Raw genomic sequence first — 15332 nt, 5'->3', positions numbered from 1 at the left:
CCCAACTCCTCAGCACGCCACGCGTCCACCCCACAGACATACCACAAGGAGCCTGACCAGACCCAGGTCCCTGGTTCACACAGAACATGGCTGTGCCCTCCTGAGCCCCAAGGACAGTGTGTGTGACCAGTACCTTGGTCACAGGGTGGGGAAGCTCCAGCCCGTGCAGGACGTACCTGGATGCTGGCGCTGTGGTTGGGCATGCCGGAGGACAGGGAGATGAGCACTGCAGAGACAGCCCGGTCAGCACCGCGGCCAGCGCCGACACTCACTGTCGGCCTGAGCCACCACGCCTGGCCAGTTTATTTGAATATAAAACTAGATGGTAATTTTTTTTCTTGAAACAGGTGTATAGATCGTCCAGGTAGGAACAAATATATTTTAAAAATAAATGTACTCCGGTCACAGGGGCCCAGAGCACACACCAGCATCAAGTGGGTGGGGACTTGTGGCTGCCTTGGCAGCAGGTGTGGCGCTCGGGGACACCAGGCCCGGTGCCCTCCTGTCCTCACCCGAGACCCCAGCCTGGCAGTGCCAGCCCTTCCAGACGGGGAGAGTACCAGTTCTCACCTGCGATCACGGTGTTCACACATTCGTAGAGGAGGGACATGGCGGATGTGCTGAGGAAAGGAACACAGGGAAGTGGCATGAGGACTGGGGGACTTGTCAGACGCGGTGACCCTATGGCGGCGGCTCGGCTGGAGACAGCCTTGGCCCCACAGCCCAGGGAGTGTGCCCAGGAGGGAGCGCATGCCCTGCTCTCCAAGGCCAATGGTGCTCAACTGGTCACCATCTCACCTTCCCAGGAAGGGCATGTGAGCAATCCTACTGTAGCCCGGCGCCATGGCAGTCTCCAGGCAGGGAGGGACTGCGCACTCCCGGCGGCCTGTAAGATCGGAACACCGCCTTCCTACTGCACTTTTTCTAGAGTTTTGTTTTTTTTTTTTTTTTTTGAAATGGAGTCTCACTCTGTTACCCAGACTGGAGTGCAGTGGTGCAATCTCGGCTCACTGTGACCTCTGCCTCCCGGGTTCATGTGATTCTCGGGCCTCAGCCTCCTGAGCAGCTGGTATTACAGGCATCCACCACCACACCCAGCTAATTTTTCTATTTTATTTTTGTAGAGGAGGGGTTTCAACATGTTGGCCAGGCTGGTCTCGAACTCCTGACCTCAAATGATCTACTCACCTCAGCCTCCCAAAGTGCTGGGATTACAGGCATGAGCCATGGCTCCTGGCCCTTTTCTATGTTTAGATGTGTTCAGACACACAGCTCCTCACCATGGAGTCATAGCTGCTTATAGCTTTACAGCCGTCAGCATGGCGGGGCTGCAGCCCAAGAGAATGGGGCCAGGCCACATGGCCTAGGAGCATGGTGGGCTTTCCCAGCGAGGTGTGTGAGTGCACGCTAAGCTGCTCACACAAAGAAATGTCCTCATGACACCCTTCTGTGAACATGACCTTGTCGCCAAGTGACACTTGATTGCATCTGAAAGTCATGGCCAACGGGGTGCAGTGGCTCACACCTATAATCCCAGCACTTTGGGAGGCCGAGGTGGGTGAGGTCAGGAGTTCGAGACCAGACTGACCAACTTAGTGAAACCCAGTGTCTACCAAAAATACAAATTACTTTGGGAGGCCGAGGAGGGCAGATCAACTGAGGTCAGGAATTTGAGACCAGCCTGGGAAACGTGATGAAACCCCACCTCTACAAAACATACAAATATTAGAGCCGGGCGTGGTGGCTCACACCTATAATCCCAGCACTTAGGGAGGCTGACGCAGACGGATCACAAGGTAAGAAGACTGAGACCATCCAGGCCAACATGGTGAAACCCCGTCTCTACTAAAAATACAAAAATTAGCTGGGCATGGTGGTGCGTGCCTTTAATCCCAGCTACTTGGGAGTCTGAGGCAGGAGAATCACTTGAACCAGAGAGGCAGAGGTTGCAGTGAGCCGAGACAGCATCACTGCACTCCAGCCTGGTGACAGAGCAAGACTCCGTCTCAAAACAAAACAAAACAATACAAAAATTAGCTGGGTGTGGTAACAGGTGCCTATAATCACAGCTACTTGGCAGGCTGAGGCAAGAGAATCACTTGAACCCAGGAGGCGGAGGTTGCAGTGAGCTGAGATCATGCCACTGGACTCCAGCCTGGGCAACATAGCAAGACTCCATCTAAAAAAAAAAAAAAGAAGAAAATGCAAACTCCTTAAATGTCTCCAGCAGCACAAAAAGTCCAGTGGCCAGGAAGGCCACCATGTGCTTACACTCTAGGAGGGAGGGTCTTCTGGACACGTGAGCCTTCCATCTTTCAGCTGCTTCACACTCAGATCCTGCTGTGCCCCTCTGGGGCTGGGCTGCCAGCCGCTCCAACCCTGGAACCTGTGGGGCCACCTGCCCTGCTGCTCGGACTCTGGACCCTGTGGATCCCCCCCACCCCGCCGCTCAGACCCTGGACCCCGTGGAGCTGGCCCGCCACGCCGCTCTAACCTTGGACCTCGAGGAGGCCGCCTGCCCCACCGCTCAGATCCCAGACCCCATGGACCCCGCCCGCCCCACCACTCTGACCCTGGAACCCGTGGAACCGGCCCGCCCCCACCACGCATATCCTGCGCTCACCTATGGATGAGGTTGGTGAGGGGCTCGATCAGCTTCTTGCCTAGCCGTGGCTCCAAAGGAGTCAGAGCACCGAACTGTGGGGACAGTAGGGCCACGGTCACCGATAGGGAATGCCCCATGCAGGGGGAAGACGCCACGTCCTCAGGCAGTACTTGCCAGTTTGATGATCTTGATGAGGACCCAGTTGTTGGTGGAAGACGTCATCAGCTTGAAGAAGAGCGGGGCCAGGGACAGGTAGTTCTTGGGGTTGCGTCTGGCCAGCTCGCAGATGACGTTGACGGCGGCCGACTGAACCCCTGGGGAGCAAGGGGCCCTCATCAGCATGAAGCCCGTCCTCCACTTAGAAAACCATCCCATCATCTTCCCAACCTGCCAGCAAGTTCTGGAGCCTGCAGCAGCTCCCACTGAACATGGCCCTGGCTCTGCCACCTCCTCCTGGTGACAAGGACAGCAGCCACAGGCCTGAGCCTCCAGGGAACAGGCCACAGAAGCCAGCTTGTGGCGCTGAGAAAGCGTTGTTCAGCACTGTTGCAAGGCACAAGCGCGCGCAGGCCTCACCACGCTCAGGACAGCCCGACGGCGGTCCTCTGAGTCGGGGTTTCAGCATGAGGGGCTCCAGAAGCAGCTGCCCCACCACTGGGGCCCAGGGAGCCTTCCTGCTGCATCCGTGCCCAGCACTCCAGGGAGAACCTCGCCCATCAGGTCCCATGCTCAGGGCTGGGGTCTCCCCTCCCGCACGCAGGGCCGTGGATTCCTGTGGGCTGGCTTTGGGGTCCAGAGACCCATGCCTGCTATGTGCCAGAGGCTTCACACATGCGGCCCAGGGAAATTCAGTGACACTGAATCTGAGCAGTGTCCCGCAGTCACTACACCACAAATGCACAACAGCCATGTGAGGTGGAGGCTCCTTTGAGGGATACATGGTCTGGACCATCCCCTGGAAGCACTGGTCTTATAAGGTGGCGAGGGGGACGCCTCTGCTCTCTCATCCCCGACTCTGCTCAGAGACACACTGGATCTTACTCCCTCCACCAACCCAGGAAGAACCCACCACGCTGAGCCCCCCAACACCTCCCTCATGGCTGCCCCAGCGTGGGGAGGCCCGGCCACCTCCAGCCGGCATGCTCCACAGGGTCCTAGACAGAGGCCTCCACCACCCCCACAACAGCACCCCCCAAAACACACCACCACATCTTCCCAGAGCACGGGCTGAGACCCCGCCCCAACCCTGAGGCTTAACTCAAATCCACGAACCGGGGTCGGGGTCCTCCAGCTTCTCCTTCAGCCGGGGGAAGGCGGGGCGCAGCGACTCGGGGTACTTCAGGAACACCTTGTACATGATCAGCACGGCCTTCTTCCTGATGTAGGGCTTGGTGTGCGACATCTGCGGAACAGCAAGCTTCAGCCTGTGCGGAACCTTCCTCATCTCACCCCTGCTCATGCCGCTGCCACGCCGCCCCTCCTCCACAGGAAGGAGACGCTCCTCCAGCCAGAGGCTGTGGCTGCACACCAGCTCCAGGAGTCACAGAGCATGGCCCGGATGGCATGGAAGCCAGCCTTCCTGTGCCCCTGCCTCAGGCCTGCCCTCCGGACCAAGCTCTCCTCCCTTGTGGCCTTCCTGCCTCAGGGTCCTGGGTCCCACAGAGGGAGGAGGAAGCCTGGAGAGGAAAGTCACCAGGGAACCCGGGTGTGCTGGGAACAGCCTACAGTGCCCTGCAGCTGTTCAGTCCCCTGGCGGGAGCCCTCCCATCCATCAGGCCTGGAAGCCGCTTCCAACTGCCTGGTCCTGACAGAGCCATCCCATGACCGGACAGTGACACCCTCCTTCTTGTGGGCTCCCCACTGCTTTAATCTAGAGGGGCCGGCACTCTGTGAAGGCCAGCAGCCAGTGTTTGCAGCTTCATGGGCCAGACGGCCTCTGTCATGACCATGCGGCTCTGCCCCTCGCAGCTGAGGCCACTGGAAATGACACGACAGGTGGAGGGAAGGCCCAGCGGTGCCTCTGCACTGCCGCCTGCTGACCCCTGATCTAGAAGCTGAGCAGGCTGTGCTGACAATCTCCAAGATCAATGGCCACCATCTAGACACCCCTGGGCAGACAAGCAGCCACGCAGGACAGCACCCGCTCCACACTGTTACTCTGGCTGCTGTTTTTTAAATGAAAGGGAACAAACATTCCCCTCATAAGCTGGAGATTAAGTCAGGTACAAAACAGATGCTTCTGGGGCCAGAATTTCCAGGGGCTTCCCGGGTTTTGGACTGTCACAGCCTGGGGGTTAGCCTTTGACAAATAGAGCAGCAGGGAGGAGTCCGGCTGTGGTCAGGGATGGAGGAAAAAGGACCGCACAGAAGCCCGCCGGCACCTCAGACAGGAGCCACTGTCAGGCCTCGGGCAAACATCCCCAGTCCGGCCTGGCCCATCAGGGAGACCCTGTTCCTCCTCTCAGCACAACGATTTCAAAGATGAACTCAGAAACGCAGGAACAGAAGCAGCCCAAGACTTGCCCCAACAGGTGACAGTGATTTGGTTCCCATCTCAGGCGGGCCATGCACCGGGAACCCTGGCATGCTTCCGCGTGGCCAGGCTTCCCTGGCGTGCCACTGACCGAGCTTTTCCCCCAGTAGAGACGCAGGGGTGGTGGGCTCGCTCACCAACTCACCAGCGTCATGATGTCATTTGCCAGGTCTCTGGCAAGGTCTGGAGTGACAAAGCAGGACAGACCTGTCAGTGCAACGCCTGTGTCGTACTGGCTGGGGCTACTCAGGTCCTGGAAAGTGAGAGAGAAAGGGGCCGTGGGCAGGCTGCCCTGGGCGGCACGTCTGACGCCTGCGTCTCTCGGAGCAGCAGGAGTGCGATCCTCCCAGAACACCCCAGGACTCGGCACATCCCCGAGGTGCAGCTGTGCCTCAGCACCCCTGCCGCAGAGGGGTCTGGAGCTGAACTTGGACGAGGAGGAACAATTTACAGCCCGTGGGAGACTCTGTCACCAAGAGAGGAGCCAGGATGGGCACAGCTGCGGACTGAGGTCTGGGGCACAGGCTGAAACGCTCTGCGCGTGGGAATCGGCCGAGTTTCTTGCTTTCTCCTGGGTGGGAGCGGCTGGGGACAGTGAGGTCTTGGGCACAGGCTGAAACGCTGCGTGTGTGAATCGGCCAAGTTTCTTGGCTCCTCCTGGAACCTGTCATATTTATATGTAGCTACAGATATCCGTTTTCAGGGTTAACGTTTTGTGGTCAAAATATGACAAGGCCAGCTTTTTCTTTTTTTTTTTTTTTTTGAGATGGAGTCTCGCTCTGTCACCCAGGCTGGAGTGCAGTGGCACAATCTCAGCTCACTGCAACCTCCACCTCCCAGGTTCAAGCAATTCTCCCGCCTCAGCCTCCTGAGTAGCTGGACTACAGGCACATGCCACCATGCCCAGCTAATTTTTCTATTTTTTTTTTTTTAGGAGAGATAAGGTTTCACCATGTTGGCCAGGCTGGTCTGGAACTCCTGACCTTGTGATCCACCCACTCAGCCTCCCAAAGTTCTGGGATTACAGCTTGAGCCAACGCGCCTGGTGGATGGCTAGACTTCTAATCGAGCCCAATGTGCCAAAGGGTAGAGGGGAGCAGCAGATGTGCCTGGGAAGCTGCCATGGACGCCTTGGAAAAGAAGGTCAGTCAGGAGAATGTTCGGGTCATCATGAGCAGCCAGGAGCCCCAGCCCTGGAAGGGCCCCTGCCGTGCAGGCCCCACGGCAGATGCTTCAGCAGCCACAGGTTCTTTTATAATGACACAGAGAGCCGGGAGCGGTGGCTCACATCTGTAATCCTACCACTTTGGGAGGCCAAAGTACAAGGATCACTTGAGCCCAGGGGTTCGAGACCAGCCTGGGTAATACAGTGAACCCCCCGCACCCCCATCTCTACAAAAAAATACAAAAAATTAGCCAGGCCTGATGGTGCACACCTGTAGTCCCAGCTACTCAGGAGGCTAAGGTGGGAAGATCGCTTGAGCCTAGGAGGCTGAGGCTGCAGTGAGCTATGATGCCACCACTGCTCTCCAGCCTGGGTGACAGAGTAAAACCCTGTCTCAAAAAAAATGGAAGAAAATAAATTTTTATTAAGAAAAAAAAAATGAGGCTGGGCGTGGTGGCTGACACCTATAATCTCAGCACTTTGGGAAGCCAAGGTGGGCAGATCACTTGAGGTCAGGAGTTTGAGACCAGCTTGGCCAACTAGGCGAAAACCCATCTCTACAAAAAATACAAAAATTAGCCTGGTGTGGTAGTGGGCACCTGTGATCCCAGCTCCTCAGGAGGCTGAGACAGGGGAATCAGTTGAACCCAGGAGGCAGAGGGCACAGTGAGCCGAGATCACACTGCACTCCAGAGTGACAGAGCTAGACTCCATCTCAAAAATATATAAATAAAAAAACCAAAATGATGCAGTAAACTGCAAGCATCTGGGGATATGATCTCACATGAAGGAAGCAGGTGCTAACTGGCAGTGCCAGGGCCCCACAGGCACCACCTGTGTCCGAGCCCAGGCCAGTGCAAGTACCAGCAGATACACGTGTGTGCAGGAAGCAGGCAGGCCCGGGTCACAGCCGTGCCCGACACACGCAGTCTAACAGCCCAGAACACCTGGCAAGACAAGAGTGGGTCCAAGTCCCAAATGAGGTGCTCATGCAGGGACCCGCTGGGCCAAGCCCATCAGCAGCAGACACAAAGCTGGGCCGGAGATATGACCCTACTCCCTGGGTAGCGCCACCTGGGTGTCCAGGGTAGCCAGAGCCCCCTCCCTCCCGCTTCCCTCCCAGTTACCACCTGCAACCCCATCCCATCCTCCTCTCAGTAGGCCAGACTCCCACCCACCCCTCCTGTGAGGCACTGCAGCCACCCTCCCTCATGGCCACGACCTGAGAGCCCTACAACACCTACAACGTGTGTCGCCTGTGCCCCACGCAGGACGCCCAGCTCCAAAACATTGCCCACAAGGAGACCAGCAGAGCCGACAGGATCAGGACTGGCACCACATTGTGCTGGGCATCAGTACACAGCCAGCGCCCCCACACCTCTCCCTCGGCATGCTGCAGCCCCCAACCCAGATCTCCAGGTCACCCCGTGGGGTCGACAATGGCCACAGGGTCCAGTCCTTGCACGAGGACATTGGAGAGCTGGGGCTGTGGCCTCTGAGGTGTGGTCTGGGGCCAGAAGGGAGCCAGCTACCTACAAGAAGAGTGGGCCTGATTCTCCAACACCCCAACTCCTCCAAGAGGCGGGAACCAAAGGTACTGACAGCTTGGGGGCCAAAGAAGATGTTTACCACCCAATGGCCTCCATGACCATTTCAAAATGCAACATGGACATGGGGCTGAAAAATGCACCTCGTGGGACTCAAAAGAACCCGGGGGCAGGATGCACCCTACATGGGCAGCGAAGTGCCCACAGTCACAGCAGGCGCTACCATGAGGAGAGAAGGGAAAAACAGGGCCACTGCAGAGGTCAGCCTCCACTGGACCCCGGAGTTCCATCCACCGGCCCCTCCAGGTGGTGAGCGAGGGAAGGGCACGCCGCACTGCTCGGCATCCCTCCGCCTCACAAGCCCGCCAGGGATTGCGGGCTCAGACCCGCGGGGGTGCTTCTCAGTGTCCACCGGGAATACTGTGGCTGCCGAAGTCGCGCTGGCACTCAAGGACCCACAGACATAGTCGTACTGATGACCCTCAGGCCAAAGGCGCCTGCAACCCACAGGAAGACCAGTGTGGAGACTAGACGCTCTGGCAGCGGACAGCGCTGCACTCAGCAGGGAGCGGCCTCGGCTCAGGGACACCGACCTTACGGATCTGATTGGTGGTCAGCATGATGACGTCGGTGCCTTCGTGAAAGCTCTGGGAAGCAGCGAGGTAGCCGATTCGCTGGGAGAGAACAGACAAGCGCATCAGAGTCTGGGCACCCGCAGCCTCCAGGAGCTCGCACTCCGCTCCGCAGCATCCAGAGCAGGCAATGCCCAGCCCGGCAGCAACGCCCACGGCCTGGACACGGGACCACTGGCAAGTGGGAACCAGCTGGCATTTGAAGAAACCCAGGTTTCCTCAAAATTCCACGAGGAATCCTCAGAGTTTGAAATATGAGGGTTGTTCTTTTCTTTCCCCCGTTGGAGACAACGTCTCGCTCTGTTGCCCAGGCTGGAGTGCAGTGGCGCAATCTCAACTCACTGCAACCTCCACCTCCCAGGTTTAGGCAATTCTCCTGTCTCAGCTTCCCAAGTAGCTGGGACTACAGGCGGGTACCACCGCGCCCAGCCCTAAATTTTGTTATTTTTAGTAGAGACAGGGGTTTCACCATGTTGGCCCCACTGGTCTCGAACTCCTGATCTCAAGTGATCCACCCGCCTCAGCCTCCCAAAGTGCTAGGATTATAAGCCACTGAATCCACCTTGGGTAAAAGAGCAAGACTCTTGTCTCAAAATAAATAAATAAATCATAAAAATTGGCCGGGCACAGTGGCTCATGCCTGTGATCGCTCCCCACCCTGCCAGCCTGGCCGCCCCAGAACCTCACCTTGAAGGTGAACTTGGAGGCGCTCATGACTTCTATGATGTTGAAGGCGGCCCAGCTGATGTCGTACCCCAGCATCTGTAACTGTTACGGGACACACAGAAAATGGCACTCACAAGCCAAGCGGAGACAAAGGGTTTCAGCCCTGGCATCAAACGCTCCCTCCCAGCACATGGAACAGACTCACTCCCTGTCAACAGACCACCCAATATATTCTCCTGGGGCCTTGAATTTCTTCTGACATGTGACTCTGACATTTAAAAACTACAGAGACAGGTTAGTGACAAGCACTAAAAAGAGGGTAAACGTCTGCAATTGGACAGCTGGTGCTTATGGGTACTGGTTAGATTCCCGTAGCAACCCTTGGTGAATCGGCTCCTTGAAATAGATAAACCAGATGAACTGCAGCCTGGGGGACCCTGGACGAGCCCTTCATCTCCCTATCTCCCACGAGGAACCAGGCCAGAGAGCGGAGTGCCTGTCCTCCAGCTCACACACTGACCTGGAACTGCAGCCAGGAGGGGAGCCAACCCAGGAAGGTCCATGGCCACAGCTCTGCCCACTAGGCATCCCGGCCCAGCCTGTAGCAGGAGCTGTCTGCAGGTGAGGGGCGTCCCTAGTGAACCCCATCCAGAAGAGGACCCCATGGGGCTCCCTCTGGGCCACGACCAAGGCCCGTAGGTCGTCCCCTTCTGGCCCACCTGACGCCCACGTGACAATCATGGCTCGCCACTCCAGGACTCTGGGTCGGCCCTGAGTGGCTGGCCGACAGCAGGTGGTACCAATGACTGAAGGTGCACGGACGGGCTGATGAACAGCTGGACACGCGCTGAGCCGAGACGCAGCCCAAGTGCTGGGCACGGGACCCGGAGGCACTCACGTAGGTCAGCTTGCAGACCGCGTTCGCCTTCACTGCGATGTTGTCCTGCTTCAGCTCCTGCTTGATCTCATCGATGCACTGGGAGATGTATTTTGCCTGAAGTGGGGGATAAACGCAAAATTGACAAACGGCCAGCTAAGATGGTTACGAATAATGATTTCAGGCTGGGTGCGGCGGCTCATGCCTGTAATCCCAGCACTTTGGGAGGCTGAGGCAGGCAGATCACAACGTCAAGAGTTTGAGACCAGCCTGGCCAACATGGTAAAACCTCGTCTCTATTAAAATAAAAAAATTAGCTGGGTGTGATGGCACATGCCTGTAATCCCAGCTACTTGGGAGGCTGAGGCAGGAGAACCATCTGAATCCAGGAGGCAGAGGTTGCAGTGAGCCAAGATCGTGCCACTGCACTCTGGCCTGGGCGACAGGGCAAGACTCCATCTCAAAATAATAATAATAATAACGATTTAATAAAGAAGGCAGGCTGGACACCATGGCTCATGCCTGTACTCCCAACACTTCGGGAGGCTGAGGCAGGTGGATCACTTGGGGCAAGGAGTTCAACAACAGCCTAGGCAACATAGTGAGATCCCCGTCTCTACTACAAATAACACAACTAGCCAGGTGTGCTGGCGCCACCCATAGTCCCAGCTAGGTGGGAGGATCCCTTGAGCCTGGATGGTCAAGGCTGTGGAGAGCTATGATCGTACCACTGTACTCCAGCCTGGGCAACAGAACAAGACCCCACCAAAAAAATAAAACAAAAAAAACAGGGGCTGGGCCCCATGGCTATGCCTGTAATGACAGCACTTTGGGAGACCACGGAGGACAGATCACTTGAGGTCTGAAATTCAAGACCAGCCTGGCCAAAATGTGTGAAACCCTGTCTTTACAAAAAATACAAAAAGTTAGCCAGACATGGTGCAGGGCACCTATAATCCCAGCTACTCAGGGGGCTGAGGCAGGAGAATTGCCTGAACCCAGGAGGCTGAGGTTGCGGTGAGCCGAGATCGCGTCATTGCACTCCAGCCTGGGTAACAAGAGTGAAACTCCATCTCAAAAAAAAAAAAAAAAAAAAGGCTGGCCTCAGGCGTTTTGGGTGGATCTCTTGAGGTCAGGAGTTTGAGACCATCCTGACCAACATCGTGAAACCCCGTCTCTACCAGAAATATAAAAAATTAGCTGGGTGTGGTGGCAGGCGCCTATAATTCCAGCTACTCAGGAGGCTGAGACAGGAGAATTGCTTAGGCCCAGGAGGCGGAAGTTGCAGTGAGCCGATATCCCACCACTGCACTCTAGCCTGGGCAGCAGAGCCAGATTTTGTCTCAAAAAAAAAAGAAAGACCTAAGAGACCACACTGTATGATCCATTTATATGAAATGTCCAGATCAGGCCATCCAGAGACAGGAAGGGGATTTGAAGGTGCCCGAGGCTGGGGGAGGAGACAGGGAGGGTTCGGTTTCTTTCTAGGCTGAGAAATGTTCTGGAACTCGGCAGTGGTGGTGGCACACAGAATTCCACTACACATGCCCCACTGTCCGCCTCCTCCTCGGTGGACGCATGTGTGGGGCCTCCCGGCCTTCAGCCAGTGTCTCTTGCTGCTGTGAACAGCGTGCTCAGGTTTTGGCGGATGTGTCTGGATTCCCCCTGGCCTGCTCACTAACTGTGTGTGTCTCCAAAACACCATCAAGAAGGGTTCTGACCCACACGGACTCAGGCACAAGGTCCAGAACAGCAGACGAGGTTCCCGAGGGAGTGGCATGCATGAAGCGCCCCACACAGCACCAGAGCCAAGCCGGGTGGACGACACGCTGGCCCCAGAGAGAACCCACCCCGTCTGCCAGGAGAGAGACAGGGAGCAGCACAGGCTCGGAGCGACGCCACCAGTGGACGACGAGGGCCCCATGACAAGCCCTCCTGACACACCAGAGCCCCTCTCCATTATCCGACAATGGCCCAGGAGTGATGGCTGCCCAAGCCCCGTCCTGCTGGCCCCCGACGTTGGGGTGCGAAGTTCCTCCAGCTTGGCAAGCCCACGCCATCACACTGCCATCCCCAGCCCCACCGTAGCTGGCCTCAAAGCAGCCAGAGCAGTACCCGCCACTCACGTGTCACCCAGGACCACACCCCAAGCTCGGCTGCCAGCAGCACCAGGCCCAAAGAAGCCACGGCTGTGGGGGAGTGGCGGGGGGAGGGGGCACAGGGACATAGAATATTTTGCTGAATGTTTTACGATCCAATGCTGTACAACAGAACGAGTGTCACAGGATCCTCCCGCAGGCTTCAAATTACTAAACCCTGCTCCAGGACTGTGCTCCCATCCCCAGAGCAAGGATGACCCGCTCCTGCTGCTCAAAGGGTCAGGACCGTTCACGATTTAACAAGAACAAAAAGACAATCACAGGCGTGCAGAGGTCAGATCTCACGCAGGGCAAGGGGGATGGCAGACTGCGCCGCTGCCCGGGAAACCAGCCTGGGGCTCCTCCAAGGTTCCACGTGGAGCCACCACCTGACCCAGCAATTCCGCTGCCGGGCGTGCACCCAAGGGGATGGAAAACAGGTGTCCAAACAAAAACAAGCGCATGAAGCACACGGCAGCAGCATTCATAGTGGCTTGGAATAGGAGCAGCCCGCGCGCTCACCCCACGGGTGCTGACGAACGGATAAACACAACGTGGTGGCTCTGTCCCAGACAGTTGCTTGCTATTTTTTTTTTTTTTTTTTTTTTGAAACAGGGTCTCACTCTGTTGCCTAGGCTGGAGTGCAGGGCTGCAACCACCGCTCACTGCAGCCTCCACAGACCAGACTCAAGTGATCCTCCCACCTCAGCCTCCCAAAGCACTGGGACCACAACTGTGCGCCACCACGTCCAGCCACTAGTCAGCTCTCTAGGCAGTCCAGGAACTCCGGGTGGGTCACAGCCGTGGGCCTCCCTCTTGGCTTCTTAACTTCTGATAAAGTCCAAGCAGCTCCTCTCAGACCAAACCTCACACCAACATCTTTTAAAAACACTACCAGAAGGCACCAGAGAACAAGACAAGCAAAGCTCTGGGAAACATCTGGGGTTTTTTCTTTGTTATTTTCTGTTTTTGTTTTTTGAGATGGAGTCTCACTTGGTCACCAGGCTGGAGTGCAGTGGCATGATCTGGGCTCACTGCAACCTCTGCCTCCCCGGTTCAAGAGATTCCCCTGCCTCAGCCTCCTGAGTAGCTGGGATTACAGGTGTGTGCCACCATGCCCAGCTAATTTTTGTATTTTTAGTAGAGATGGGGTTTCACTATGTTAGCCAGGATGGTCCCGATCTCGTGATCCACCCACCTTGGCCTCACAAAGTACTGGGATTACAGGCGTGAGCCACCGCGCCTGGCCTGTTGTTTTTTGAGATGAAGTCTCGCTCTGTTGTCAGGCTGGAGTGCAGTGGTGCGATCTCAGCTCACTGCAACCTCCGCCTCCCGGGTTCAAGTGATTCTTCTGCCTCAGCCTCCCGACTAGCTGAGATTACAGGCACCCATCACCAGACCAGGCTAATTTTTCTATTTTCAGTAGAGACAGGGTTTCACCATGTTGGCAAGGATGGTCCCAATCTCTTGACCTCATGATCCGCCCGCCTCGGCCTCCCAAAGTGCAGGGATTACATACATGAGCCACTGTGCCCAGCCACGTCTAGTTTTTTTGTGGCTCTTCTCAAAGGGAGCTCAGTCACTGTACCCAGCACAGGCAGCTGAAAGAAATAAGCACTCACCAGGTGTGGGGGCTCCTGCGTGCAATCCCAGCACTGTGGGAGGCCAAGGTGGGAGGATCGCTTGAGCCGAGGAGTTTGAGACCAGCCTGGGCAACACAGCGAGACCCAGTCTCTACAAAAAATACAAAAATTAGCCAGGTGTGGTGGTGCATGCCTGAAGTCCGAGCTACTCAGGAGGCTGAGGTGGGAGGAGCCCTTCAGCCCAGGAGGTCGAGGCTGTAGTCAGCCAAGATCACGCCGCTGTACTCCAGCTTAGATGATAGAGTGAGACAACCCTGTCTCAAAAATAAACAGGCCGGGCGCAGTGGGTCATGCCTGTAATCCCAGCACTTTGGGAGGCCAAGGCAGGTAGATCATGAAGTCAGGAGTTCAAGACCAGCATGGCCAACATGGTGAAAACCCATCTCTACTAAAAATACAAAAAATTAGCCAGGTGTGGTGGCAGGCGCCTGTAATCCCAGCTACTTGTGAGGCTGAGGCAAAGAACTGCTTAAACCCAGGAGGCGGAGGAGGTTGCATTGAGCAGAGTTCACGCCACTGTACTCCAGCCGGGGTGACAGAACAAGACTCTGTCTCAAAAAAGAATAAAGAGAGAGAAAGAAAGACTGAAAGACAGAAAAGAAGGAAGGGAGGGAGAGAAAGAAAGATCGACTGGGCACAACGGTGACTCACGCCTGTAATCCCAGCACTTTTGGAGGCTGAGGTGGGTGAATCACAAGGTCAGGAGTTCGAGACCAGCCTGGCCATGATGGTGAAACCCCTCTCTACTAAAACTACAAAAGTCAGCCGGGCACAGAGGTCCTAACCTATAACTCTATACTCAAGAGGCTGAGGTAGCAGCCATTGCTTGAACCCAGGAGGTGGAAGAAGCAGAACCGAGATGGCGCCACTTCACACCAGCCCGGGCAACAGAGCAACAGAACTAGACTCTGTCTTGATAAACAAATAGGCCGGGAGTAGTAGCTCACGCCTGTAATCCCAGCAACTTTGGGAGGCCGACGCAAGCAGATCTCGAGGTCAAGAGAATGAGACCATCCTGGCCAACATGGTGAAACCCCATCTCTACTAAAAATACAAAATTTAGCTGGGCATGGTGGCACACACCTGTAATCCCAGCTACTCAGGAGGCTGAGGCAGGAGAATCGCTTGAACCCAGGAGGTGGAGGTTGCAGTGAGCTGAGATCGTGCTCAGTCTCAAAAAATTAATTAAAATAAATAAACTAACTTTTATTTCCACAGAGTGTGGCTAACTGAAGTGAATATTTATTCTCCTTTCACAAGAAAAAAGAAAAAAAAATCTTTTTTTTGGGACAGGGTCTCACTCTGTCACCCAGGCTAAAGAACAATGGTGTGATCTCAACTCACTGCAACCTTCGCCTCCCAGGTTGAAGCGATTCTCCTGCCTCAGCCTCCCGAGTAGCTGGGACTACAGGTGCACCACGCCCATCTAATTCTTGTATTTTTACAACCTGGCCATGTTGGCCAGGCTGGTCTCGAACTGCTGACCTCAGGTGATCTGCCTGCCTCAGCCTCCCAAAGTGCTGGTA

The 15332-nt window shown here is 56.1% G+C and overlaps 1 protein-coding gene across 1 annotated transcript in view; it reads right to left on the bottom strand.

Moving 5' to 3' along the window:
* AP3D1 (adaptor related protein complex 3 subunit delta 1) overlaps positions 1-15332 on the bottom strand; it is a 46425-nt gene that overhangs the window by 21260 nt on the left and 9833 nt on the right. Inside the window, exons 2-10 of the mRNA XM_012435835.3 lie at positions 10047-10142; positions 9170-9250; positions 8444-8524; positions 5284-5391; positions 3878-4007; positions 2780-2919; positions 2624-2697; positions 571-620; positions 177-226 (exon numbers count right to left, since the gene is read on the bottom strand). Coding sequence (XP_012291258.3) covers positions 177-226; positions 571-620; positions 2624-2697; positions 2780-2919; positions 3878-4007; positions 5284-5391; positions 8444-8524; positions 9170-9250; positions 10047-10142 — 810 coding nt within the window. The remainder of the gene's footprint in view (positions 1-176; positions 227-570; positions 621-2623; positions 2698-2779; positions 2920-3877; positions 4008-5283; positions 5392-8443; positions 8525-9169; positions 9251-10046; positions 10143-15332) is intronic.

This window comes from Aotus nancymaae, unplaced genomic scaffold, assembly GCF_030222135.1.
Source record: "Aotus nancymaae isolate 86718 unplaced genomic scaffold, 86718_ANA_hifiasm-v0.15.2.pri h1tg000124l, whole genome shotgun sequence".
NCBI lineage: Eukaryota > Metazoa > Chordata > Mammalia > Primates > Aotidae > Aotus > Aotus nancymaae.
The sequence above is the reverse complement of the archived record's forward strand: the minus strand, read 5'-3'. Positions and strand labels throughout refer to the sequence as shown.